General features: G+C 35.8%; 1 protein-coding gene across 1 annotated transcript; it reads left to right on the forward strand.

Moving 5' to 3' along the window:
- Positions 1–230: 230 nt before the first annotated feature.
- Positions 231–26,553, forward strand: LOC129791270 (uncharacterized). Its single transcript, XM_055829340.1, has 11 exons — positions 231–2,168; positions 8,862–9,209; positions 10,600–10,728; positions 10,794–11,128; positions 11,369–11,513; positions 13,013–13,088; positions 13,163–13,331; positions 15,138–15,277; positions 15,339–15,486; positions 24,730–25,534; positions 25,595–26,553. The coding sequence occupies exons 1-11, from the start codon at positions 231–233 to the stop codon at positions 26,390–26,392; spliced, it is 5,031 nt and encodes a 1,676-aa protein (XP_055685315.1). The 3' UTR covers positions 26,393–26,553.
- The last annotated feature ends 141 nt before the right edge of the window (positions 26,554–26,694 follow it).

Here is a 26,694-nt window from a genome sequence, read left to right on the forward strand (position 1 = left end):
ACCAAGAGAGAACAACACAAAAGTACCGTGGAAGTGTTTGCAAGCTCCTTGGTCGCACAGTTGGTGAGAAGTGTCCAACAGTAACGAGTTGGAAGCTTAAGGGATCGGTAGAATTTAACATAAAGAAACCGTCTTCGGTCGCGTGCCTCCTTCTGTGCTTTTGGCTTTCCTTTGTGTATATTCCTTTTGTTCAAAAGGATGATTAACTTTTAAATAAAAGTGCTTTGAAAATGTTCTTTCGGCGTGTCTTTTCGCGCAAACCAGCCTCCTCCAATGGATTCCTCCATCAACAATCACAAAATTCGTCGGAGAATAGTCACTACTTGGATCACAAGTATCCAGGATCTGCCAAATTTCATTCAAGAAGATTGAGTAGTGGTGGATTGGATGAGCAACGTAGTCACAGCAGAGTCCTCAATGTCATTCAGTTAACACCCCTGTGGGAGCACATCATTCGCACAGGGCACCTCCCGGCAAATCTCAGTGTTACTGAACTTTTTGGGGAATTCAATGAGCGTCTCAGTGATCCAGAGTGGCAAGTTCGGCAGCATGCTCTGAGGGTTCTTGTGGATGTCCTTTTGGTTCTTGGGCAGCGAGCTGACTTGCATGTGTCCCCCCTTATGGGAGTTCTCGTGGAAAATCTCGGACATTCAGCTCCAGCCGTGAGGAAGGGTGCTCTGGATGCCCTGAGGGTGTATATCTCGGAATCAGCAATGCCCGAGACGGTTCTCCTTGAGATTATTGATTTGGGCATGGAACACCCTCATGAAGACCCATTTGGAGGACGTCTCACCGTAGGGACAATGCTCTCGCTGCCGGCTCTTGTGCAAGCAACACAACCAACACCCAAAAGGTACCACATTCTTCGCTCAGCCGTGGAGGCACTTCTTGAGAAAACCGTTCAGATAACATTCCAAGAGGTAGCCCTAAAGATTCTCCTAAAAATAAGAGATTTCGTTGGCATGGAGGATTTTTACGATGCAATGCCCCATAGTGCTCGGAGGAATTTTGAGCTTCTCTGCAGTGTCTACAAACTCACGGAGCCAACATCCAGAGATTCTGGCATTGATCTCCACATTCCATCGAGTACTGAGAGCAAAAGCTCCTCATGGAAGCATACCCCAAAAGCTCCATCGAGCGAATGCAGTAGTGGTAGCGCGGAATCTCAGGAAGTTCAATGGAAAGTCACGACAAATCACATGACGGCTATAAGTCCTGGAAAATCTACAGCTACCGATGACAGTGGATGCTGTGGTGAAGTGAAAAATTGCAACATGGAAGAAATCCCGGTGGAGGATCTGCCACCAGCAAAAGTAATCATGGAAACTGAGATAAAGATTAATCAGGATACTGCTGTAACAATGAGAATTCTCGAAGCAGACCCATCTTCAATGGAAGCCTCCACGGAAAATCCCTCAAATTGTGAAGAAAGTGACGATGAGGTAACAATTGTTGCCCCAAAGTCTCCACCAAAAGTTGAACCACCATCCCCCATTGTTGTGGATGATTTTGAATCTGAAGCCCGCCGTACTCCGCGAAGGGTTCATTTTGGGGGTGAAGTAGTCAAGATGCGTACACCAGATAGCGATAATGTAACTCAAAGTGATGGAGATGACCAAATTCGTCCCATAGTTATGACTATTGCCACACCACCCTCATCAGGAAGGTCCACCCCTCAGAGTTTCAAATCAACCAATTCAAATGTTTCATCAACAACATCGAACCATCTCAGCATAAACATTCCCAATGATAACACAAAACCCACACTACAGCGTCCAAGAACAGCTACAATCATGAAAATCGATTCTCCCACTTATCAAACATTTCCCTTGGATAAGGATTTTTCTCCAGATAGGCTAAATAGGAGTATGAGACACAAATCTGCATCCCCCAGACACCAAGCTAGAAGATTTAGTTCCGCGAGTGACCTCTTGAGCCCCCGAACAGAGCATAGGGCAATTGAGGTAATGCACAATCTTCAGAGGAGCCCCCTAGTTTCACCTGTCCCCGCAAGAAGTCGAGACAATTCTGAAGATGGGCAAAGTGGAAATGTGAAGGAATTCGATATGAATAGCCCATCGAAAGATGAGGGTGATCAGAAGAATTCCAAGACATGGGAAGATTTGAATCTCGTCGATGAAGCCGTTTATAAAGAACTCAAAAGCGGGGTAAGTTTGAATTATTTATAGGTTTTTTTTGTAGATTTAAAATATGATGAAGGGATAAGAGACAATGGGTGTTTATCTGAACGAAATTATTAAGAAATCTTATTAATTATTAAGAAATCAAAATATTGGGTTTTAGTTCTAAACCGGCTCAGATTAAGAAGCAAATTCCTAAAAAAAAAGATAAAAAAATTAAATATAGCATGGATGGAACAGTATAAAGCGAAAGAACGGTAAGTAAAACTTACAGGCTGTGATTCATTCTTTGTCAGTGAAATGTGAAATTGACGGAAAATTGAGGATGGGAAAATTTTGAGGAAGGCTTTCTCGCGCACCGAATCACAGCCAACGCGCAGAAATTTTGTGAGAAGCCTTAATCGTGGGCGTTGGCTGTGATTCGGTACGCGAGAAAGCCTTCCTCAAAATTTGCCCATCCTCAATTTTCCGTCAATTTCACATTTCACTGACAAAGAATGAATCACAGCCTGTAAGTTTTACTTACCGTTCTTTCGCTTTATACTGTTCCATCCATGCTATATTTAATTTTTTTATCTTTGCAGTTTATATATATTTATCTTTGCATTTTTATATGTATATATCTATACATTTATATATATATTTTACTTTACTTTTACTTTTATATATGTATATATAAAACGCCCCGCTTCGCGGGGCGTTGGTCTTATGCAACTCAAGATATGACATGTTAACTTTAAAACGCGATATCTCCGGAACGGCTACATAGATTTTCTTCATTTTTGGCATGATGAAAGATATTATAGTCAACTATAATATATCAAAAAATGAAGCAATTCTATAAAGCCGTGCTCGAGATATTCATCGAAAACTCATCGAAAATTTTGTTTTTGATTTTTGGCCCCCTAGCGGTCACTTTTGAAACTTCGGATGTTCTAGAGAGTTGTAGGGTTTGTTGAGATCTTTCATTTGACCCCGGGTTGATCAAAATCGGTCAAGGCGTTTTCGAGTTATGGTCGATTTTCGATGAAAAATTGTGGCGGCCATATTGACTAAACGGCTTGACCGATTTTCGAAAATGAGGTATCGTTGGAAAGGTCTTGATGGCCCCTACAACATATCAAAATTTCAGCCCTCTAGCTATAATAGCGGCTGAGATATAGCGAAAACAAAATTTTGAGGTTATTCAAAATGGCGGATGCGAGGGTGGGGGGTTGGATTTGACATCATAATCGGATGTCTTCCACACGATATATGAACTTTGCCGTTGACCGCAAGTCTCTATCTATCACCGTTCTCTCGCAATTTAGCGTTATACTCCGGCCGGCCGGACGGCCGGACGGCCGGCCGGACCAATTTTTGGCGCATACGTTTTTTGGAATGTGGGGACCCTAATTCGTGCTCATCCCAAGTTTCACCCCGATCTGACGACTTTGCATTTTAGAGTGTACACAGAAGCTGTGCTTCTTTGAAGAAAGAATCACAGCTAAAAAATATTTAATTCAAGCCCAAAAAAGACAAATTCAAGTCGAAAGGTACTAAATTCGTTTTTAGGTTTTTATTCGGTTTTTATCAAGGAATATTTATAATTAAAATACTTAAAATATTAAAATCTTCTGAAATATTCGATAATTCGTCAAAAACACCAAAATATTCGCCAGATAAACACCCCTTGATAAAAAAAGGAAATCGTTATATAGACAAGGTAAATTGCAAAGTTAGTGTCTTGAATACATAAATCAGAGCTTTTCAGCATTATGAATTAATTTCATCAATCTAAAATAGGTTTTATTGCTTTAAAAATTATTTGGCGGATTTTCTAATGCGTAGAAATTGTTAAGAAAAAGAATTGAAAAAATTATTTCTTTCAATAGAAAGAATTCCGAGGCATTTGAGACGAAGAATGACTTGGTTCCATTCATAAGACATACCACAACGAGATTTTCCTTATAAGAAAGTCAGATTTCTTCTCTATAGTTGAACCGGTAGTGATATACGAGAAACCACCTGACCTAAATCCACATATCTTGAATCTCCCGACAAGCGATAAAAGTATAACAGTGAATGTGGTCGCCGCGAGAAAGCGTCATGCGGCCATAAGGGCCATAATCACCCTTTCTAATTTTCCCAAGTTGTACCTGAAAAATCAGGTACTTGCACGCGATTTTCGTCCTGTTGAAGGCACTCAACAGTAACCTGTGTTTCCCACTTTTAATTGGGGACCCGGTGACACAGTAAGAAAACCCCCCGCATAGCTGGAAGTGGACGAGACCCAATTTCCCTACATGACTCGAAGGAATACCCCGTGGCAATTTTCCGCAAGCAATGATTCTTGCAATTTTTCCTTCAACACCACTGAAGGAGGAATGTTTTTGCGCGCACTTTTTTTTTTCTTGAGTGGCGGAAGTATGATGAACAATGAAGAACCTTCATTCACAAATTAGCTTAGTATTCTATTGTTGTCTTCTTCCGCGAGCTTTTCACTTTTTTGGCCAGGTGAAAAGCCAATAATTTTCACCGCAATGCTTCAGTATGGTTTTGGTCTTCGTCCATAAATTATCATCCTTCATTTTGCTTAGTGTTCAAGCATTAATTATACAAGGATAATCACAAATAATCCCTCAAACTATAATGGAAGAACCTTAAATAATGCGGAGTTAATTAAGACGTTGTCCTCCTCCACCCTTAGACAGTACGCGTATCGTGTGTGAGACAATCTAAATGTTTGCGTTGAATAGTAAAAAAGCTAATGTGACACCATCTAGAATACCACGAAAATTACCACCCCTTCCGGAAGTGAGTGTCAAGCAAAAGACGTGCTCAAGTGGCAAGAGACGAATTGATCTTCCGCAGAGGATATTTTTTATATGGAAGGTATGACCTTCTGCAGTTAATTTACCTTGAGATGAGGCACAATTTTGACCATCACCTCTTTCTAATTCGACTCACGAAATATTACATAAAACCCACCTATCTAAAATAAAAAAAAAAAAATATTCAAAAGAGAATTCCATTCCAAAAAAAAAACGAAAGAAAAAACCTTCAATGAGGTCAAGACGGAACGCAATGAAGTCAAACCCTAAGTTATGGAGTCTCCTGTACAGTCTACACGATTGAGGGTGTTTTTGCCAAGGGGTGGGGGATCATGGGAAAAATATGAAACCCCATACAATTGCCTTTTTGAGTGTACTTAATTAGATTTTTATCGATTCTCATATGGTGGGGTTTAGCACACAAAAGTCATAAGTTCAGACTTTTGCTTTTTGACTTATTCGCTCCCCATTTCCTTTCATACAACATTTAATTCCCCACCCCATCATCCAACTTTGCACCTTATTGTTGCAGTTTTTCGTTTCTTTAATTTTTCATTTTTCTTCGCTATATATTATATATACAATGTATGTAAAAATAAGTAGTACACTGTGACTTTTACTACCCATTTTAACAAACAATGTAAATTAATTTCCTTAGAAAAAGAATTCTCATTGAAAGAACTTCTTATTTATTGCTTATTTGTTCAGAAGTGCAATACACTTGTAACACTGGGTGGGGTTAAAAGGTCAATAAAATTTGCCAACGCTAAGTAAAGGAAAAAATGTGTAATACACTGAAATTATGCAGTTGCGGCTTCTCGTGCACGAAATGCTGTGAAAAACAAGATAAGGCAGAAAAAAAACTTGATAAAAAGAAAAAATGATAATTTTCAGTGGAAGTCAATAATTTTTCCTAGCAAGTCATTGTGGTTTATGATGAAATATGTATAAGGAAGGTATGTACTTTATGTGTAACGAAACGGAAGTAGAGAAACACCCTCAAACACGTACGTATATGTGTAATAAAATAAACATCTCCAAAGTGAAGATTTGCCAGGTTTTCCCACGTATACGAATAAAGAAAAAATAATTGCGGAGAAAATGTTTTACTAAAATATATATATGGGATGTAGGTATAAATTTGCAAATTTGTTTTCTTTAATATCTTTCTTTTTATATTAAAGGAGTTTATTCACTGATGTATAGAAAAATGACTAATTAGGAAAACAATCAGGACAAGGTTTATTTTGTAGAAGATCTAAAAAGAATAAAAAATCAGCAAATAAACTTTCTATTTTCCACTGAAATCAGTTAAGAAAAGCCGTGAAGAATTCAACCAAAAATGTAAAAAACAAATGACGTCACTTTCATGATTTTTGTCACCTTTTGAGGGAAAGATGATTCTGTGAAAAAATATTTATGATGCAGCTGTTTGCATTTTCAGCAATTCTCTGTCGGCGTTTCTCAGCTCATTTTAGTGGAAAATAAGACATTTATTTAGAGTTTAATTATTCTTTTTGATATTTTTATAAGATAAAGTCAATCATAACGCGTCCAGTTATTAGAGTTGGTATACCACAACGCGGATGGGTCAGTCTATGCGTTGTAATTTAATTTTTAAGTAGTATTAGTAGGCAAAGTTGATTTTTTTTATGAAATTCATCAATTCGAAAGACAAAAATGGTTATATCTCAAGTTCTATTGCACACACAGAAATTTCTTGACTAGTTTTGGAAAGGTATTGAAATAAGCTATAATCTGACATATATTTCGATACATTTCAAGGTCACCTCCAGAACACAAAATTGCGGATTTTTGTTCTACCAAAACCGGTTTTTGGACTTTTTGTCCTCAAGGAATGGTTTTAGAGGTTTCTGATGTTCCAGAAAGTTGTAGAGAATTGCAAAACCTTTAATTTGATACCAAATTGAGCAAAATCGGACAATCCGTTCAAGAGATATGACTCTTAGAACTTTTCAGGGGGTCTTCTTTTGAGGGGGTCGGTTTTTCCTACGATTACAATACTTGGTATGCCACGATTGTGGTATACCAACTAATTGTTTCCATATTGTATGTCAAATGAGGATTTTTCAATACATCAGTGACTAAACCCCTTTTAAATAATAAAAAAAATCGTTTCTATACTTATTGTTTATTTTTCATATCAAAAATGAACCAAAAACTGTTGAGATGTGGTAATTTTTATACGTTTTATACAATTCTCCCCTACAAATAATTTTTATGGGGGGAAAGAGGGGTGTTATCGTTATAGCGTTTATGAGTAAATATTCAAAAATATGAAATTTACCATGTAAGTGGGTCATTTATGAGAACACCATACACTTCAATCAATACCGGCACTATTGGGGTTGGACGTTTTATTATACATCCTTCCTCATCCACGTGAATCAACCAAGCTCCCTCACACTAATTTCAGTAAAATATATTTCAGCAAAATCTTTAAATACCTTCACAAATTACTCCAAAGTTCAGCACATTTCAACTAGAAAATCTATGATGAAATTGACATACTTTTCTCTTTTTTATTTTCGCCAGTCCAAAAAACTCTTTCTTTGGTGCTTGTTCTGGTCCCCATTATTATTTATTTGCCGTATTCATCGTATAAACAATCAACACCATAAAAATTAAATAATACCATCGTGTGCCTTGAAAGTATTATGGGGTAGAAGGAAATCACGTGAAATGGCATTCGTGGGGAAAATGGGGCTCTTTAAATGGTCCATTTAGTATAGAGGTGTCCTACTTTTCACTCACCATTGTTTATAATTCATCGCAATCACGAAATTTATATCATTCAACATTGCCCTTACGTAATGATACACAAGATATGTCGTGGAAAGGAAGAAGGGTGGGTGAAAGCCAGGGAAATTGCCGGCCGCCAGAACTTATATAGAAGAGAGACCGACAAATATGATTTTAATTGCCACAAGCGTGAAACCTTATCGTTTTTCCACACTTTTTCATAATACTTTTACTTATTTTACTTACTTACAACACGTTTAACTAAATTATGTAACTTTATGCTTTTTTACTTTGGAAATATATCATTAAAATATGAGAAACACGGAAATAAATATCTCCTATTACAGTCATATGTATTTTCAATTAATTTTTAAAAAATAGTTCAAAGTGTTAAAGAAAATTAGAAAGTTATATAAAGAAATTGTCCATAATGTATTTGCAGGCCTGAGGAAGGAGAAATAAAACTCCGAAACGTCGCAGAAATAATAAAAGAGTATTTTCTAAAGGTCAGATCCCGCGTTTTGACTCCCACAAATTATTGCTGTTATTTTGACGTAGATTAGAACCTTTAGAACATTGCAAAAATTAAATTTTGTATTCTTGTGTTTGTTGGGTAATCACCAAGTGCGTAAGAAGTCTTTTTATAAAATTTTAAAAGACAATTTCCTATCAAAAATCCTTTTATTTAGTAAAAAGTGTAATAGCAAGAAATTCATTGAACCCTTGCAACATGAAGAAAGAAAATGGAAATGACCTATAGGATTGATATTCCTGGTGTCATAGGTTGATGAAACGTGGACAAAAAGACAAAAATTAGTCAAACTTGTAATTGAATAATTCATATTCAAACCATCGAACATTCAACGTACAGTTCATATACAAAATGTACATAGAAGAAGGACAATGACATTTTGCAGGAACCGAAAAAGGAGGAAGTCATCCTCTATGATGGGAATTTATTTAAATCTGAAACATGCAATAAGACACGAAAATTGATATAGCGTGCTAGTTTTATGACGAAATATCGTTATACCATAAATTGAAACACCCTCAACACTTGAATAAAAAATGGAAGGGTATACAAAATTTCAGGCTTTTTTTGTTATGCAAAAAATAGATTTTTATTGATTATTTTTTCATTAAGGATTGGCGTCTTCGTTCACGAGCTCTGTACAAATTGGAGGATGCTCTGCGGTCAACTGAGAATTTGGCTGCAGTTCAACCGTATTTGGATTCCCTACTACGGACTCTACTCTCTTCAGAACGTCATCCAGATGTTTGCGAAGATAAGCGACGAATTCTCGTGAATCTCATCTCACGGCTCCCCTTGGAAAATCTTGAAAATCGCACGGGGCAAATTGTGATGGGGCTCTGCCGGCAAGGTGGTGCAACGGGGAATAGTGTGGCAAAAGCATTAATGCAGAGACTACCACCAGCAGCCATTGTGCTTCGTCTTCTTTCGGACGAATTTCTAACCGCCAGAAGTTCAAAGGTGAAGCTTTTTCCCACGACCCTTCGCGACGTTGATGAATTGCATGATGCCCATCAAATTAAAGCCACCCCGGGGTGTGCCAAAATATAACGCTCTCCGAAGAGCTTTGTGCAAATTATATCGCGAAATTCTTGGCAAAAGTTCAAAAGTTTTTTGCAGACAATGCGTGTGGCTGATTTCTATTTTCATGTTGAATTTTAAATGAGAAATTTTAATATTTTAAAATACGCGAAAGATATTTTTGTGAAACTTATTTTTTGTCAGTATGCAGTGATGTAGTCAGAAATTTATTTATGGGTTATTTTTTTTTCATTTTAATTTGAAAGACGTTGAAAATAAATTATTAAACGCCTGAAGATTTTTTTTGTAAATGTTTGACATTTTTTTAAACATAATTTTGATGTTAATTTTAAATTCTAACGTTCGTTTTAACGTCAAACGCTTTTTTTCGCTATCATTTGACATACTTTTGAAGTATTTTTTTGTTTATAAAATTGGACGATTCTTTTCCAATATTTGAAGGTTTTCTTCTAACGTTGAAACATTATTCTCTTAAAACTGAAGTTTTTTTTAACTGTTTAAAAAAAACTCCTAAATGTTCAAAAAGTTTAGGTTTTTGATGTTCTAGGAAAATTCCTTCCGATTGCGTCAGCCAAGGGACGGTAGGTCAACCCAAACACATCCTTTCAATTTTGGGGGGCCAAAGCTTTCGACGCTTCTGTGCGTCTTCTGTGCGTCATCCTCAGTGGTCAATTGTGTCTTTGTTTGGGAATTTGTTTAAAAAATCAAAAATGGGAACATTTAAACGTAGGAATAAAAAACAGATGGCATAAAACGAAAACTATTTAAGAAACGTCAAACGTTAGAAAAAAAAACTTCAATCGTAGGAAGATAAAATTCAAATGTTGCAAAAGAAACTTCAAACGTTAGAAAAGAACTGTTTGAAGTTTCTTTTCTAACGTTTGAAGTTTCTTTTGCAACATTTGAATTTTATCTTCCTACGATTGAAGTTTTTTTTCTAACGTTTGACGTTTCTTAAATAGTTTTCGTTTTATGCCATCTTTTTTTTATTCCTACGTTTAAATGTTCCCATTTTTGATTTTTTAAACAAATCTGTTGCATGAAAATAATTTCTTTTAACGTCTAAACGAAGCCTAAACTTTTTGAACATTTAGGAGTTTTTTTTAAAGGCCTCAACACCCTCCCTAGTGACGCCCCTGTGAGGTAGCTAAATTCGCATTTTCCCTTATATTTTCTTTCCCCATTTATTCATTTTCTTGAGTAAAATTTTATTAATAGTTAATGGAATCTGCCATGTCGGATGTTTGCAATATTTTCTTCACAAGAATTTGAGTAATTTAATCAATCACTTGTATTTACATTTTCACAGTTTCGAGAGAATGCCCTTCAAATGGTACTGTATGCCCTCATGACATTCCCAAGCACCTACTTCGATGTAGCCACGTGCGTGATGCGAGCCACTCAAGCAGCCATCGATCCAAAAAAGAGGGTTCGTCAGGTAAGAGATGTTTTAAATTTATGAAGTGAACTTGATAACACTTGAATTGTCCTCTTTTTTTTTAGGGTGCCCTGGATGTTTTAGCAGTTCTGGGACAAATAAGTTCCCCAAAGGTTGTCATGGATGTGGTGAATAGAATAGCAGCCACGAGAACTGACGGGAATGCCCTGAGTGCTGCTGTGAAAGCAAGATTATCCAGGAAGCAACTTCCAATGATTCGGACAGATGGATCTGTGCAGTATGGCCTCAAACTACCGAGTCCTCAGGCGAATTTTTCAATTTTCGGCGCGGATATTGAATGGATAACATCAGGAGTGGGTTCCGTATCACCCACATCAATCAAGAAGAGACTACAAAAAACTCAATCTCAGTCCAGCTTACTCGATGACTCAGGCAATCGGTAATTGTCCACACCTTGCTGCATATTCAATCTAATCATTAAAAATCACTCACACCCCATTCTCGCATGAAAGTTCATCGATCCACTATTAGTAGAGCACCCAAAGGGGATGAACCCCATTTTCTGTGCAAATTGATCTACCTATCAATTATATACATACATACATTACCAATATGTGTTTGGAATTTAATTTAAGAGGTGTACCATATATTATTTATCTTCTATACTTTTCTTTTCTAGGTCAATCGTCGAGGGATCAACACAGATGAACTACTTTCTGGCGCGTCGCATGAAAATGTCCCAAGAGAATGTGAGTGGTGTTGGGGGGAAGGCACATCAAGACACCCAAAATAGTACTTTCGACAGCGGATCTTCAAGGCTCAAGGTGTGTACATTGACATAATTTACATTTTATGGTAATTCTCTTAAGGTTTGTCGGACTTTTTTTTGGTCTAGAAGGAAGTAATACTCTCCACTATATACTTAATACCAAAAATTTAAAGTTTTTTGCCCCTCTTTTCCTTTTTTGTGTGAATAGACAATTTTTTGTGGTACTTTAAAGTTTGTTCGTCAATTGAATCCTTAAAGAAGGAGGTAACATTTAGTTTTGAATGAAAAATTTTAATATTAATTTTAGAAGAGGATAATCTAATTATGACCCTTTTAAAATATTCTATGATAAGGAAATAATTTTCTTTTTTTTTAAACATGATGTTCTTCCAACAATATAAAGTAATATATTTTCAAATGAATATTTTCCTAAAATTTATTAAACAAAATTGTACAAAATAATGACAATTCCAAAAGATTTTACACTCTTCTAGATTATTGTATGAAAAATTAAATCTTCATATTTTCTTTTATTAGAACAATTTAAAGAAAAATCTTCATTTATTAAATCAACATTTTGAAACCAGTGCGTTAGATATGTCAAAAAGGGTCAAAAGACTTTCAGAAATCAATCAAATATTTTACCTCGTGGCCACTGATGTGGCGAAAGCTCTTCAATACGATTTCATTATCAATTTATGACCCATCCTTTTGTTCATTTGATTACTAGAGGTTGGGGGTTATCACGCTCACATAGAAAAAGTGGGAAAAAGGAGTGGAATTCAGTTGTATATATGTAGCGTAAGGCACATAAACAAATTACGTGGTTGTACATAGAAGAATGGTATCGATCATGCAATGTGCACGGTTTCGTGAATTAAATAAATTTCCTCGTGAGCTGAATTTGAAGATTAGTCGAACGTGAGCCACAGTCCTATGTTGTTTTGCTACTTCACAGCTGTTTTGTAACTTTTTGTGCTTCTTTTTTGCGTTCAAATTTGTTTAAAAGTTAAATCTTTCCGAATTTATTTCTTAAGAAAGGATAAAAGTTAAAAAAAAAATTATGTACGTTAATCTGTTAGTGTGTCGGATTACAGGATACACCCCTGTATCCCTAAATCGTTATCTTGTAAGTTTAAAGAACAAGTTTAAGAATAATTGTACTATATAGTTGAAATTTATTTGATTTATTAAACATTCTATTAAGCTACCAAATAAAAAATTCGACCTTGGTCGTATAATCTTCAATCAGCTGTAAGTTTAAGGGGGTTATTCTACTTTATATAAGACCTTGTCTAAACCATTTATTGAATAGTGTAGAAATGTAAATGCTTTTCCATAAAATAAATTAATATTTATGAGGTTATTTGTCGTGAAATTCATGTGTCCGTCGCGTCATACAATAATAAAATAGCTAAAATGTGAATAAAATTTTTTCACCATTGCCACCCATCCCCCAAGAAATCACCCCAGTTGGGTGGTTTTAAATATAAATATGTATGAATTGGTGGAATAGCATTTATTGATTTTTTTTTACCAATCTCTCTTTTACAGGACGATCATAGAAATAACCAATTTATCGTAGCTACAGCAATTCCTGTCCATCAGCAAATGCCACCAATATCAAATGGTTAGGAAATCAAGGACTTTTAGAGAATTTGTAAATAAATAGACGAAATAATAATTTATTTTTGCGAATTTCAGGTGGATTTCGATCACATCATTATCAATCACAAAACCTACAAGCACACTCTTTCCCTGAACTTTCGAAGGCAACTGTGGCAGGAAGTGCGAATGTATCCAACCGAACATCTCAGACAACGATGGATTTTATGGAACTTAGTCGACCTTCAAAATTACCAGTAGCTTCGAGGTAAAAAGGTTTAGGAAATTTCAGGAAAAGCTTTCATGCATTTCTCTACTTGTTCTTTATAATTTTCATAAATCAAAACGCAATTTTCTTATTAAGGGGGGTCTCTTGGGAAAATTGGTTAGATTATATTTGTAGCCTAATTATTGAAGTGTAAGAAAATCACTTTTCGCCATTTTAGGTCCGACGCCATCTTGTGATTTTCCGATTTTTCCACAGAACTGACCTAAAACACAAAGGTAGGTTTTTCTCAGGATCTACTGGATGGATTTTGATGGGGTAAAAAGCAAATGAAAGAAGAAAGACTAATGCAGATTTTGATGTACTAGAATTTTGAATTTCCATTCTGGGGCTGAGAAAAGTGGAAAAACGTCAAAAATATCTGAACAAAAGTCACATTTTTTCACTTTTCTCAGCCCCAGGATGGAAATTCAAAATTCTGGTACATCAAAATCTGAAATAGTATTTCCTCTTTCATTTGCTTTTTACCCCATCAAAATCCATCCAGTAGATCCTGAGGAAAACCTACCTTTGTGTTTTGAGGAAAATCTCAAGATGGCGTCGCACCTAAGATGGCGGAAAATGATTTTCTTACTCTTCAATAATAAGTCTTTAAATGTGACTAACGCTTGAAAACCAAGTTTAAGAAAAACTCTAAGAAAAATAAAAACATTTAATTTCACCAGCTCTCAAAAGAGACCCCCCTTAAATCTGAATAGAGATGGATGGGGGTGGTCAATATAATTTCTTGAAAATTACATATCGATGTTCTCCCAGTAAAAACACACAAATTGAGAAAACATTGAAATTCTTAGAAGAATAAATCGATAAGCACTCAATCCTAAGGGTAGCAAATAACGTACAATTTAGTTTTTTGTTTGACTTAAAAATTTTTTAAAACCAAAGATTTCAACAAAAAAGCGAAAACAGGAAGGAGTATTTACAAGGGTTATTAGAGTTTACGAGAGAGTGAGGCTAATGAAATCAGTTTTCACAAATTCTTATCTGTAGCATTAATGAAAGGCAAGCAATTTTCCTCAATAGATTACTTTTAGGAAATTCTTAGTTAACAATTTAATCACACGTGAACACAATGAGAGGCATGTTATATATTTGGTGGTTTTACGCAATAATTCTGACAGATGAAACTCGGAGACTCTCAAGAGTGATTTTCAAGCCAATTTTGAAACCAAAAAAATGCGAAATTTGCTTGCAGTCTTGTTAAATGGCCAAATACTGATAAGAATTAAGTACTTTTGATTTAGAAAATAAATTTTTGTGCTCAAAAAAATTATTTGAAATTCTCACATTTTAGCCATTTTGTTCCTGAAGAGTTCCCAAAATAACGTGACCCCAATTTACATAGATAGATATAGTCTATATTTAAGAAAGCATTGGAGGCATATTTATGACCGAATGCACTAAATCGAGCAATATTCAATTTCATCGCGCTTTTCTCATAAGAAGCTTGAATTAATTCGATTTATTTTACTGTTCTCGTATTCAAATTTAACAATATTTCCAAAAAACACTTAAATTTAATAAAAATCAACGTAGCAGCAAATAAAAAAAAATTTCCTACTCTCATTTCGGCAAAAAAAAATCTTCTTAAATATTAAATAATTTATTAGGCTATTTAACCTCTTAAATAGTGCTACATTTCTTCCTTGGTGTGCAAAGAAGTAGAAGTGAAGGAAATTAATAATTGAAAAGATTGCAATTGATTTTTTCAAAGTGCATCTAAAATTAGGCCAAGCATCTGTGTCGTCACATCATTCATGGTCATTTTTCTCTGACATCTGTTGATAGATTTCCCGCAATGGACAGTGGAAAACTTGGTGAAAGTAGTGCACGGGGCGTAGTGGATAACCCCTATACTGGCCTGAGCAATCGCGTTTCTTTCATAAGAATCCCCAACACAAGGAATGGAACGATGACCGATCCTCAAGGTAATTTTTAAAAGAAAATTAATTTCTCTTTATTCGTTTAATTCATTGCTTTGCTTTTCAGGTACTCCGAATAGTCAGAGCGCCTTAGCAGAATCTCATCGTCCAGTGACTCATCCTACATTGGAGAAATCTGCACTCACTAAGAGATTTAGTGTACCAGAGCGGCTCAATGTTGTGCAAGAGCACCAGACTCAAAATAATCACACTAGGTAGGTATGGTCCTGGGATGGTCCGCGAATTATGGAAACTTAAGGATATTTATTGATTATTTTTGAGTCAATTTAAAAAAAAAAATATGAAAAATTATTTGTAAATTATTGGCAACCCAGCTAGCCTCTTGTGGCTGTGGCTCCTGTGGCTGCTACGGGGATCCACAGTAGCGCCACCAGACAGTCCCAATTCGTGGCTCTTTCAGTTTTTGCCGTGACCGAAATTGGCGGCCACAGGGGACCCACGAATGGTTGCAAATTGTGACCATGCAGAATTCAATGAATCTTGAAAATCGTATTTCACGTATTTAACCCCAATTTAATGTAACAGAAACTTTATAATTTCAAATAGAGATTACTTAAAAATCGATATCAATCGGAAAAGTATAGAATTTTAAGAGAATTAAACATTTTTGTAAAAACGGCCACGAGAGGGTCCCAGAGCAGCCACAGCGGGGACGAGACGTTTACAATTTATGTGGAATATTAGCAGTTTTTTAGCTTTTTCTTGAAAATAAAATATCTGGGCATCTTTAGTATGTTGATAACAACTGATAAATATCATTTTATCTAAAATATAAAGAAAAAATTTTTTTTTTAATCAGCCACAAAAGTAAAGTCACAGGGGGTCCCCTTTTTTTTTGGTTCGTGGCCGCCCTGTGGCTCCTACTTTGGGAAATTTCCCAAAATAATTTTTTGAGCCACCACCGCGGCGCTAGTTATGTTGAGATATTTTTGTGTGAAAGAGAGGCACATAAACGTCATATTCCTATACTCTTCTTACTTATTAGAGAAGATTACTTGGTGATAGACCCAAAACGCATTAGGGAGACAAGGATAGAAAAGTGAAACAAATATATATCCGCAAGCGGTGCGCGAACCACGTGGACGGCCACTACGCGGTCACCACACGGCCACAGCGATCCTAAGAAGTGCATGACGTCACAGCGATGCTTCTCACTCACAAGATCAATGATTCTCCGGGAGATCAATGCCAAATGAGTTTAAAATAAAAATATTAGAAAAAAATATTTTTATATTTTTGAATTAAAATATGCTTTTACATTAATTTAAATAATTAAAAATTATCCGAAGATACTTTATTAAATTTTTCGCGTTTTTAATTCCATTTTATCAATGCTCTCTTTAATTACTAATTATATTTTTTGTGATCGTTCAAACCAAAAATCATAGTTATTCATTTTTTTAGTCAGAAAATAAATTATCTTTAAAATAAAAACCACTCAATCGATATTTAAGTACGTTCAAGAGAGAAAAAAATATGTTTTACCGCACCTACTAAATATCAGGTTAAACGTAATTTTCAATCTTAACCTTAGGTATGAATTTAGGTAAAAATTTTAACACAAATATTACTGTAAGTATTTTCCTTTAGTTGAGACAATTGCAGGTAATAAATTGGTTTTATGGTATTGTACTGCCGAAAGGCTTAGTAGGGAAAACTAAAAGATTATGCTCCAGGTAGCAATTCGAGCAGCACTTGGGCATCAATGCATATGTTAATATTGGAAATACCCAAATGTTTTCCAAAAAAAACTCTTAAACTTTCCAGACGCACAGTAAAATATATGAATTCATTTTGTTTGCAGAAAATTCATATTATTTTAAGTCTCGAAAACAGCGTATTTTCAGTTTTTAGTCTTTGCAATAGCTATCTATTTTACGTAAGCCTACGAGAATAATGTTTGCAATGGTTTCCTATTTAGCCCATATGAAGCACGTGGAAAAATATCATTACAAATAATCTTATTTTCTTTATAATCCTGGACATTTATTGGCATAAAACAATGTCAAGACCCTTCTAAAAGGGTTTAGTTTAGGTTTTGATCAATTTTTTGCAATTTTATTATTTTACCCCAAAAATCATCAATTTTAAATCATTTAATTAATAAAATTACATTTAGGACCCGCATTTTGAGATTATTCATTAAATTTCAAGACGTAAAGTGGATATCGCATTTATTTCTGAATGGTTGATACCCCGAAAATCTGATTACAAAGTTATGATAATTCTTTGACATATTATTGTATATTTCATGAGGGAATATACCATCGCCATGCCCTCTATGTATGTTGTAGAAATATATTTTTAACGAATATTTTTGGGATATTTTTGTGGGAAATTTTTCTGGATGCTTGCGCCGTAGCCACGAGCCATCCACAGAGGGGACGTCACAGTGACCGGTCACGATTTATTCCCCATTTGTATGTCACCTGACCGTGTGGTGGCTGTCTGGTGGCGCCACAGGGGCCACCCATGACCGCCACGGACCGCGTGGTGGCTGCTGAAGGTGTGCTGGGAAAACATGGATAAAATTTGATATTTTCATTTTTTTTAAATACAATTATGTGTTAATATTTCGCATGTTAATGAAGTTTCCGTTGTTTTTTGGACCATCCCTTAATAAATCCCTTATAAAATAAATTTTCTATTTTGAGTAGGGGAACGTGGCCCAATTCCGACCTCCTTCGACCTTTTTCAATCCGCCATTACTACAAACCTATAAAACTTTAAATGTAGCACGCTATGGGAGTAAAAAGAGCATTAAATGGGCTTTAAAACGGTACAATTTTTAAGAATATTGCTTTTTGTTTTATACCATTTATTTTCACATTCTGCGCGGACCTTTGGAGGTCGAAATTGGGCCACGTTCCCCTAAGTTTCATAATTCTTTATGAATTTATCATTCATCTTCCTTTCTTCTTGCCTAAACATATCAAGCATATCAATCTTTTCCTTAACTTTGAAACAAATATCTTAAATTATTTGTTCTTTGAGTGTTCTATCTATTATTAGAGTAAAGCTCAAGATATAAATGTGATTCGTTTGATATTCATTGAATATTCACAAAAATAGGCCTAAATATAAACAAAAATTTATGTATTTAGGTAAATTTTTCGTGATCTCGTCCTTCGAAAAAAAAATCACTGCAATTTGTACCTATATATTAACAATTCTATTTTTGAGCTTTTTTATTGGTACGACGACATTGCGACTTTTATGAGCTTTGAAATCATACGATTCAATTCCTAAATTAGACAGATTACACTACAATCACCACACACGCACGAAAAGTTCATTATCCTAAATTCAAATGGAGTTTAATGCCTCCTTGTAATTTAATTCAATTGACTTTTTATCATATATGAAACAAAACTTTTTTGCGGTGTAAAATTTTAGAATGATATTAAACTTTCTTTTTGAGTTCATTTCATTTTTATTCAGTGATGGTTGAATGAAAGTCAATCATAACGCGTCCAGTTATAAGAGTTGGTATACCACAACGCGGATGGGTCAGTCTATGCGTTATAATTTAATTTTTAAGTAGTATTAGTAGGCAAAGGTGATTTTTTTTTTATGAAATTCATCAATTCGAAAGACAAAAATGGTTATATCTCAAGTTCTATTGCACATACAGAAATTTATTGACTAGTTTTGGAAAGGTATTGAAATAAGCTATAATCTGACATATATTTCGATACATTTCAAGGTCACCTCCAGAACACAAAATTGCGGATTTTTGTTCTACCAAAACAGTTTTTTGGACTTTTTGTCCTCAAGGAATTGTTTTAGAGGTTTCTGATGTTCCAGAAAGTTGTAGAGAATTGCAAAACCTTTAATTTGATACCAAATTGAGCAAAATCGGACAATCCGTTCAAGAGATATGACTCTTAGAACTTTTCAAATTCATGAATTTTTCAAAAGGCTATATCTTCTAAACGGCGACATAGATTTTCTTCATTTTTGGACTGATGAAAGATATTGAGTCAGGCTACGACATATCAAAATTTAAAAGAAATCTATGATGGGGATTCGGAGATATTGCCCCTTAAAGTTAGGCAATTTTTGTTTTTGTTTTTAACGCCTCTTGCGGTTGTTTTTGGAACTTGAAATGTTCTAGACAGTTGTAGGGCTTATCGAAACCTTTCATTTGATACCAAGGTGGTCAAAATCGGTCAAGCCGTTCTCGAGTTATATCGAAAAAACACTTTTTGCTTTAGACCGCCATATTTGCTAAACCGCTTGACCGATTTTCAAGTATGAATTGTTGATGAAAACGTCTCACTGAGCTCTACAACATACTAAAATTTCAGACCTCTAGCTATAAGGGAACTGGTCGACGGTATTTCAAAATGGCGGACGGCGGCCATCTTGGATTTTGAAAATGCGAAAAAATGAAAATTTACACCCACATTTCTATAGAAAACTTCAAACCGGAAGTCTCTATCTCTTACCGTTCTTGAGCTATAAGGCAAAGTTTGGCGCACCGGCCGGCCGGCAGGCCGGCCGGCCGGATCAAAAATTTTCCACCACCACTTTCGTAATGTGGGTTGTCTAAAACATGCTCATACCAAGTTTGAGCCCGATCTGAGGTGGTCGGTTTTTCCGACGATTACAATACTTGGTATGCCACGATTGTGGTATACCAACTAATAATAAGTAGGTAATGGAAACTAATCCTGCATAATTTATTCTGTAATTTTACTTCAGCACTTTAGTTCATTTTTATGGAATACATAAAAAGTACGAAAGTATGGTGAAAAGTGCGAAAAAGCACTGATTTTTCCCAGATATGTTTAGCACAGAAAAAGTTTTCTGGAATTGTTATTTCTACGACTGAATGTATGTGCTTATCGCCTTAATTAATCTTGGATTTTTAGTTGTAGCGAGACTTAATGGTGTGAGGAAAAAAGGTATAGGTACCTATAGTTAAAAATAGTGTCGGTGGTAACGCAAAGTCCTCAAGCTCTTTCACAGTTTCCCACAGAGAAAATTCGAATTTAATAAATATTCACGAGAAACTCCATTGCGGTGGTATGTGAGAAAATGCTATAAAATGAATTATTTACTCGCAAGCGTCCTGTTATCGGTCCTTTTTTTCTACTCTTGTTGCGCGCACCTTTTTGGGTGGTTTATTGATGGGAAAATGGACTTATTTGAATTACCATTTTTATTGATGTTGAGCAAGTAAATACCACACTCCTTTTCCCTCCGTACACATTTAGTCCATTTAGAATAGTGCCTGAATTCCATTAAGTAGGTAAGTGAAAAAAATATTGAAAAAATGGTAAAATATTCATTTTTATTTAAGACTTTTATATATTTTTAAGAAAAGAACGTGGGTGGAATTTTTTTCACTTAAAAAAAACCATTGAGTATTTGCGAAAACAGTATTGAGTAGGAAAATGTAAAAATTGAGAATGAGAGTTGTGTGAGAGCACGCGCAGGCACAGTAAGAAGGGTGAAAACATTCTCACCCCCCAACTGCCGCGGGTGGGAAGTCGTCGCGAAGCCAATTTCCATAGAAATTCCCCATTTACACAACAAACGCCGCGACGCGAGTGTTTCGCGGCTATACATTGTGACGTAGCTGGATTTTTAGTGTTAATGGACGTCCCGTGGAAACTCATAGACCTCGGCCACGGAAGGCTTCTTTCGCCTGCAGACACTTTAGTCTGTGTCCAGCAGTGAGACGGTGCGAATTACCCATCGCGAGTGATTTGTTGTGAAACATATAGAATAGAAAGTTCTTGTACTTTGGTACACCTAACTTCTACATTAGAACAATGGCAAAGAGGTTGTTGGATATCCCATTCCAAGTGCTCTAAAAGAGAGCTGGGAAGGTTTACCGCCAAAAATACCTTTTTTAAAAAATTCAACAAATGATGCAAGTGCTATAATGGTGCCATCGACTTGTTTCTGCTGCGATGCACCCGTGAAAAATGAGGCAATTGCAAAGGTGCGAAAGCACTCGCGTGAAAAGTTAAATAGTGCCAAGGAGCAAGTTGAAGAGATTCTACAATCGTGGAATGATTTTTGGCGACAAACATCATCTCAGAATAATCATTCGCACGCAGAAAATGTAATTGTTGTCCAGCCACGATGCCAGGATGACGATCAACCGCACAGTTGCCCCCTATCTGAACAGCAAAGTGATAAAGAAGAACCCCAAGATGACACCAATAATGGCACCCCAGTTATTCCCATCTATATCGCCACTGAACCGTATGTCCATTTAATCGATTCCCAATTCACTCACGAGGTTTTGCTGCCGAGGGAATTTTGCAGTGTGCTCACAATTTGTTTTTTCTTTAAAAAGAAAAAAAATCAATATGTACCCAGAAATCCAAAAATTTTCGTCTAAAAGCTTTTGAAAATATTTTTTCAATTCTATTAACAATTTAATACTTATTATTAATTCCTATTTTAAAAATTCTTTTAAGCTCAACTTTCACTCAAGCTCAAAACACTTTAATTCTGTTTTAGTTTGAAGAGAAATGATTCAAGGCTGTATTTGAAGAATCCAAATGAAAACTTAAATTATTTTGAATAAGAAACTTGTAGATTTTTCTTGGTGTATTATTTTAATGAATAATGAGAAAAAAATGATTGAAAACGATCTACGTTGAATTTTCTTTAATTTTCGGTTCTGTAATGCAGTGGTTAGAAATATTTACTATTATTCTAAATAATGTGTCGTATTCTGTGGCTAAGAAATCTTTGAAATTGTTAAACATTAAGATTTCATTTCATTTCATTAAGATTTTAAAGGAATTTTTTGTTCACTAAATAGTAACAAGCGAAGATTGTTAAGCTAGGCCTAAGTCTTTTAAACTATGCTTAGGTTTCCTTAAACCAAGTGTAAAAATTTTTAGGCGAGACTTAAGATTTTTAGCCCGAGAATCAGTTTTTTTTTAAATTTTAAAGCTAAAAACTTAAAACTCATTTTTGGGTGATTTTTTGAATATCAAAAAAATCATTCAAATGCATATTACTCATATTCAGCCTGACTTAACTTTAAAGCCATAAAGCTTATAACCTAGAAAAACTAATGCCTAGCCTAAATAACAAAAAAAAATAGAAATAATTAGGTCTGGTTTAAGGAAACTTAACCTAGATCTAGTTTGAAAAACTTATCTCTAGCTTAAAAAACGGAATATTTGTTAATTTTCTAAAAAATCAACGTACTAATTCATGAAAATTAATATTAAAATTTACTTTAAAACTATTTGCCGATTAATTTCAACATTTAGCATCATTTCAATAAAAACCTGTCGAGTTCTATGTCATATTTTTCTGTTATTTTCTGTTGGGAAAGTAATGCGTTTTATGAGACTTAATTGATTGACACGAGCCACAGAGTAAGAAGGAAAGAAACCTTGGCCATTTCCCCATACAATTCGACCCACTTCTCCATACAATTTTTCACGGAATTTCCACCGTATTAGATAATCCACCTACACTCACTTTTCTCGCAATTTCCCTTGAATGCCCAAATCATTTTTCACCTTTGACTGCAAGCCACCGAGTGTGGCGAATGAAAAATACATCCACTCCAAACGTGAAAGGTTTCACCCCCGCTCAGGGTTAAATCAATGTTAAGTCCTCATTTCTGCGTGACGAAGAAGCGAAAGAATAAGCAACTAAATTATCTCTCATGGGGAATGAGGAAAGCTCTCTCTATTGTCGCTTTACTTATTTATGTGTGCGCCAGAAAGGAAATTAATTTAATGGTCTGATAAGGAACTGACCTTAATATTTTGACTGCTGACGGGGTGCTTCTCAAAAAACTCGAATGAATATAAAATCCTGCGCCTAAAAGTGCTCGAAATGACACTTTTCAAAGCAAAAAATAAAAGTTGGTAATTAACTATCAAGAGCTTTTTGTTTGTAAAGCACGAAATATTCATCAGAAGCAGAGAAAATAAATTAATTAAGTGCCATTTGAAAGTGATTTACATTTTTATGTATTGTGAAGAAAATTCAGCAAACATGCGAGCCTTATATCAACAATTCATATGAATTGTTGGTTGAAGGCACTAAAATCAATCACGAAAGTCTGTTTGTAGAGCTTAGAACGATATCCTTGACTTCCCTCCGTTATTGGTTAATGTAATATGATTTTCTTTCCTGTCTTAGAAGATTTATTTTTTAGCTTCTGGTGTGAAATAAATTCAATATTATATATTATTAATAGATTTATTGCAACAATTAATTAAGAATTGAGTAATTAGTAAACGCTAAATTAAATTTCAAAGAGGTATAATGCTCTTAACGGACTAATAAAACACAAAAATAAACGACTTTGTGCAATTTACGATCTATTAAATAAGTCTTTAACTTTTTCTCTCACTTTTCTTTCGAGTTTCCTGACTCGAAATAAATTTTTTTATAATTTCTACAAAACATCTTTTAAAATTAGAGGACTTTTAAGTAAAAATCCTTAACCAATAGATAACAAACTAACATTACCAATTAAGGAAAAATTTAAAGCCAATTTAAGTTCCATTGCGAGGTCCCTTATTACCTTGATTTTATATTTAATTTTGGGATTGGGCCTTATTCAGAGACCAAGAAACCCTTGAAATTCGATTGAAATCTTGTTTCAGTGCAAAATTTAAATATTTCAAGGATATCTTGGTCGCTAAATATAAGGCCTATGGTTTAAGTAAGGTTTAATTAAAATTCAAAAATTCCATATTAGGACTAAAAAAATTTAAGAAAATTTTTATTTAACCGTCCGTATACTGTGACCAAAACCGACCAAAACACTTATGCGCATTACTATTGGGGTAGCTGACCGACCCCATAGAATTTTTCGATATAAAAGCAAATTCTTTCGTTCAAATGAGCTTTAATAGACTCCTTGGTACTCCCTAAGAAGTCTTTTGTCCATTTTAGAACACAAAAATAAATTTTTCAATGGATTTTTGGATGATTTTTGCAATAATTTTTTTGAGGTTAGAATCCTCAAGAAAGAGACAAATAGTGACAATGGAAGAAAACTGGAATAAAGACCGTTACACCAATTTTTGAATTCCCTCTTCTTACATTTTTTTTAATAACTTTTTTCCTGGTGATCGGATTGACCTCAAATTTTTATACAATCTTCTCAGATAACCAAGGAACTTATTTCTAAAAGCTTGGTTCTATATCTCTAAGAACTAAAGCGCAATTAAACGAAATATAGCTCTGGGGTCGATCACCTACCTCTCATAGTAAACGAAGGGTTAACCGAAAGGAAGAATTTTTCGATAGAAATAATTGAATAAAGTTATAAAGGCATCAAAATTAACTTTATTCAAAATCAGATTAATTTTCTAAAAATCTCATAAATTACATAAAATCAACATAATCTATTAATTTCCATATGAGCATAATAATATATTTATGTAGGTTTGTAAAACCATGTTTTCCCTTATTCCCTCATTTTTTCGCAGTAATAAATATCAACACACGGAGACGCAGGCGCACGTGGAACGGGAACAAAGACCTATTTCCGGAAGTGGAGTCAATGGAGGAGGCCCAGCAATTGTGGGTCGTTTCTCAACGGCGGCACAGCCGGACGTTGTTGCGGCAGCAGCGGCCATCGTGGCTGCCGAACAGCTGGCCACACCAATTAAAGGCGCACCCGAAGAGGAAGACGAAGAGGCGGATGGGGGTAGTGTTACGTCGTCAAATGGTGGAAAGTCCAGCAATTTATCACCCCACTCAACACCCACGAGAGTTGTTAGCACAGGTAGCCTTGAGCTAAAGACCGAAGAGGAGGGATTTGCTGAAGATGACGCAATGCCATTCTCAAGAACTCAATCAGCTCACTCCCTTGAACATCGCCCCAGCCACAGTGCATCCCGTCCAGCTACGAGTCAGAGTCTCCGGGATACCTTTCTCCCTGAGCCTGTAACACCAAAATCTGGGTCTGAAACACGCCCAACATCCCCGCAGAACATTCACCCGATGGAATCTGAGGTGATTTCAACAAATTCCATTGGAGCCCAATCGGATATTGATGAGACTGTGGAGGCGGCACTGAATGTTCTCCAGAAACGCCATGAACTGGATGAATCGTGCACATCGTCCAATTTGGATAATCAACTGGAGGATGGAGATAGCAAAAGTACCAGCAGTACGCAATCTGAAGTTGGTGTTGTGGATGAGATTGATCATGCTACATCAGCTGTGGAGCGTCCCTTTGAAGCGCAAGTTCTTCCGTTTGTTGCAGAGACCAAATCAGCACCCAGCAAGGTAAATTATTGGACACACAACGTGGAACCTTTGTTAAAATCTTCTTTTTTTTGCCAATAGATTACTAGACCTCCAATCTTGAGACGTTCCCGTAAGGTATCACCCCTTAAAACAACCCCAAATCTCATGGGATGCCGCACAAAATCCCTGGAACTCTACCCTCCGACCATGAGACGATTCGACAAGCCCAAAGAAGCCTTCGCCTTGACGCTAAATCAATTGGAGAGTGTTAGTTGGGAGAATACAATGACTGGACTGAAGAACTTTGTCAGGCTCATCAGGCACCATCCTGATCTTGTGGATACGCAAATCCACCTCTTGGCGGGAATCTTGGCAAAGCACGTGCGCAATCTACGTTCCCAAGTGGCACGTGCCGCATGTCAGGCAGCTGGAGAATTCTTCACAACACACCGGAAGTCCCTGGAGCAGGAAGCTGATGATCTCGTGACAACACTCCTCCATCGAACGGCGGATACCAATAAATTCCTCCGGAGTGATGCCACGAAAGCTCTGGAGCTTATGTGTGAGAATCTCTCAATGGGGAAAGTCATTCATCTCCTAACAACGCGGGGAGCCACACATCCCAATGCCATTGTTCGCACAACGACCGCCATGTTGCTCACGAAAGTTGTGGATAGTGCTGGATTTGAGAAGATCTTCACCACAACACGTGAATCGCGTGACAAAGTCATCCTCACCGGGGCGAATTTACTCACAGAAGGAAGCCTGGAGACGCGAAACTACGCGAAGCATATGTTTAAACTCCTCTCTGGACATCAGCACTACCACAAAATCCTCCTTGAGATAATTCCAACGAAATTATATCGCAACATTGAGAAAACCCTGAAGAGAGTCTAGCGCACAGCATAGTGTAGTTGATGATTTTTTTTACATAAAATCCATCCAATTTGAACCCTTTTAGGACGACTTCTGTGTCACTGTTGACTATCTCTTTGTACTTGGTTATTTTTTTAATGTAAAAAATACACAAAATTGTTTCATATTTGACAAAAAAAAAAGATTTTTTACTCCTTTTACTCATTTTTCTTCATTTTCAACGTTTTTATGAATTTTGGCGGGAATTTTTAAATGAATTTTTGGAGGGAAATAGTTTTTCGGAACTTTCGGAAACTTAGATTCCCCCTGCGGCTGAATTCCGG

Source organism: Lutzomyia longipalpis, chromosome 2 (assembly GCF_024334085.1).
Source record: "Lutzomyia longipalpis isolate SR_M1_2022 chromosome 2, ASM2433408v1".
NCBI classification, from domain to species: Eukaryota; Metazoa; Arthropoda; class Insecta; order Diptera; family Psychodidae; genus Lutzomyia; species Lutzomyia longipalpis.

Coding starts and splice junctions, on each gene's coding strand:
- LOC129791270 (XM_055829340.1), top strand. CDS start 231: ATGTTCTTTCGGCGTGTCTTTTCGCGCAAACCAGCCTCCTCCAATGGA. Junction 15,278..15,338: donor AACGATGACCGATCCTCAAG/GTAATTTTTAAA, acceptor TTTGCTTTTCAG/GTACTCCGAATAGTCAGAGC. Junction 25,535..25,594: donor CCAAATCAGCACCCAGCAAG/GTAAATTATTGG, acceptor TTTTGCCAATAG/ATTACTAGACCTCCAATCTT.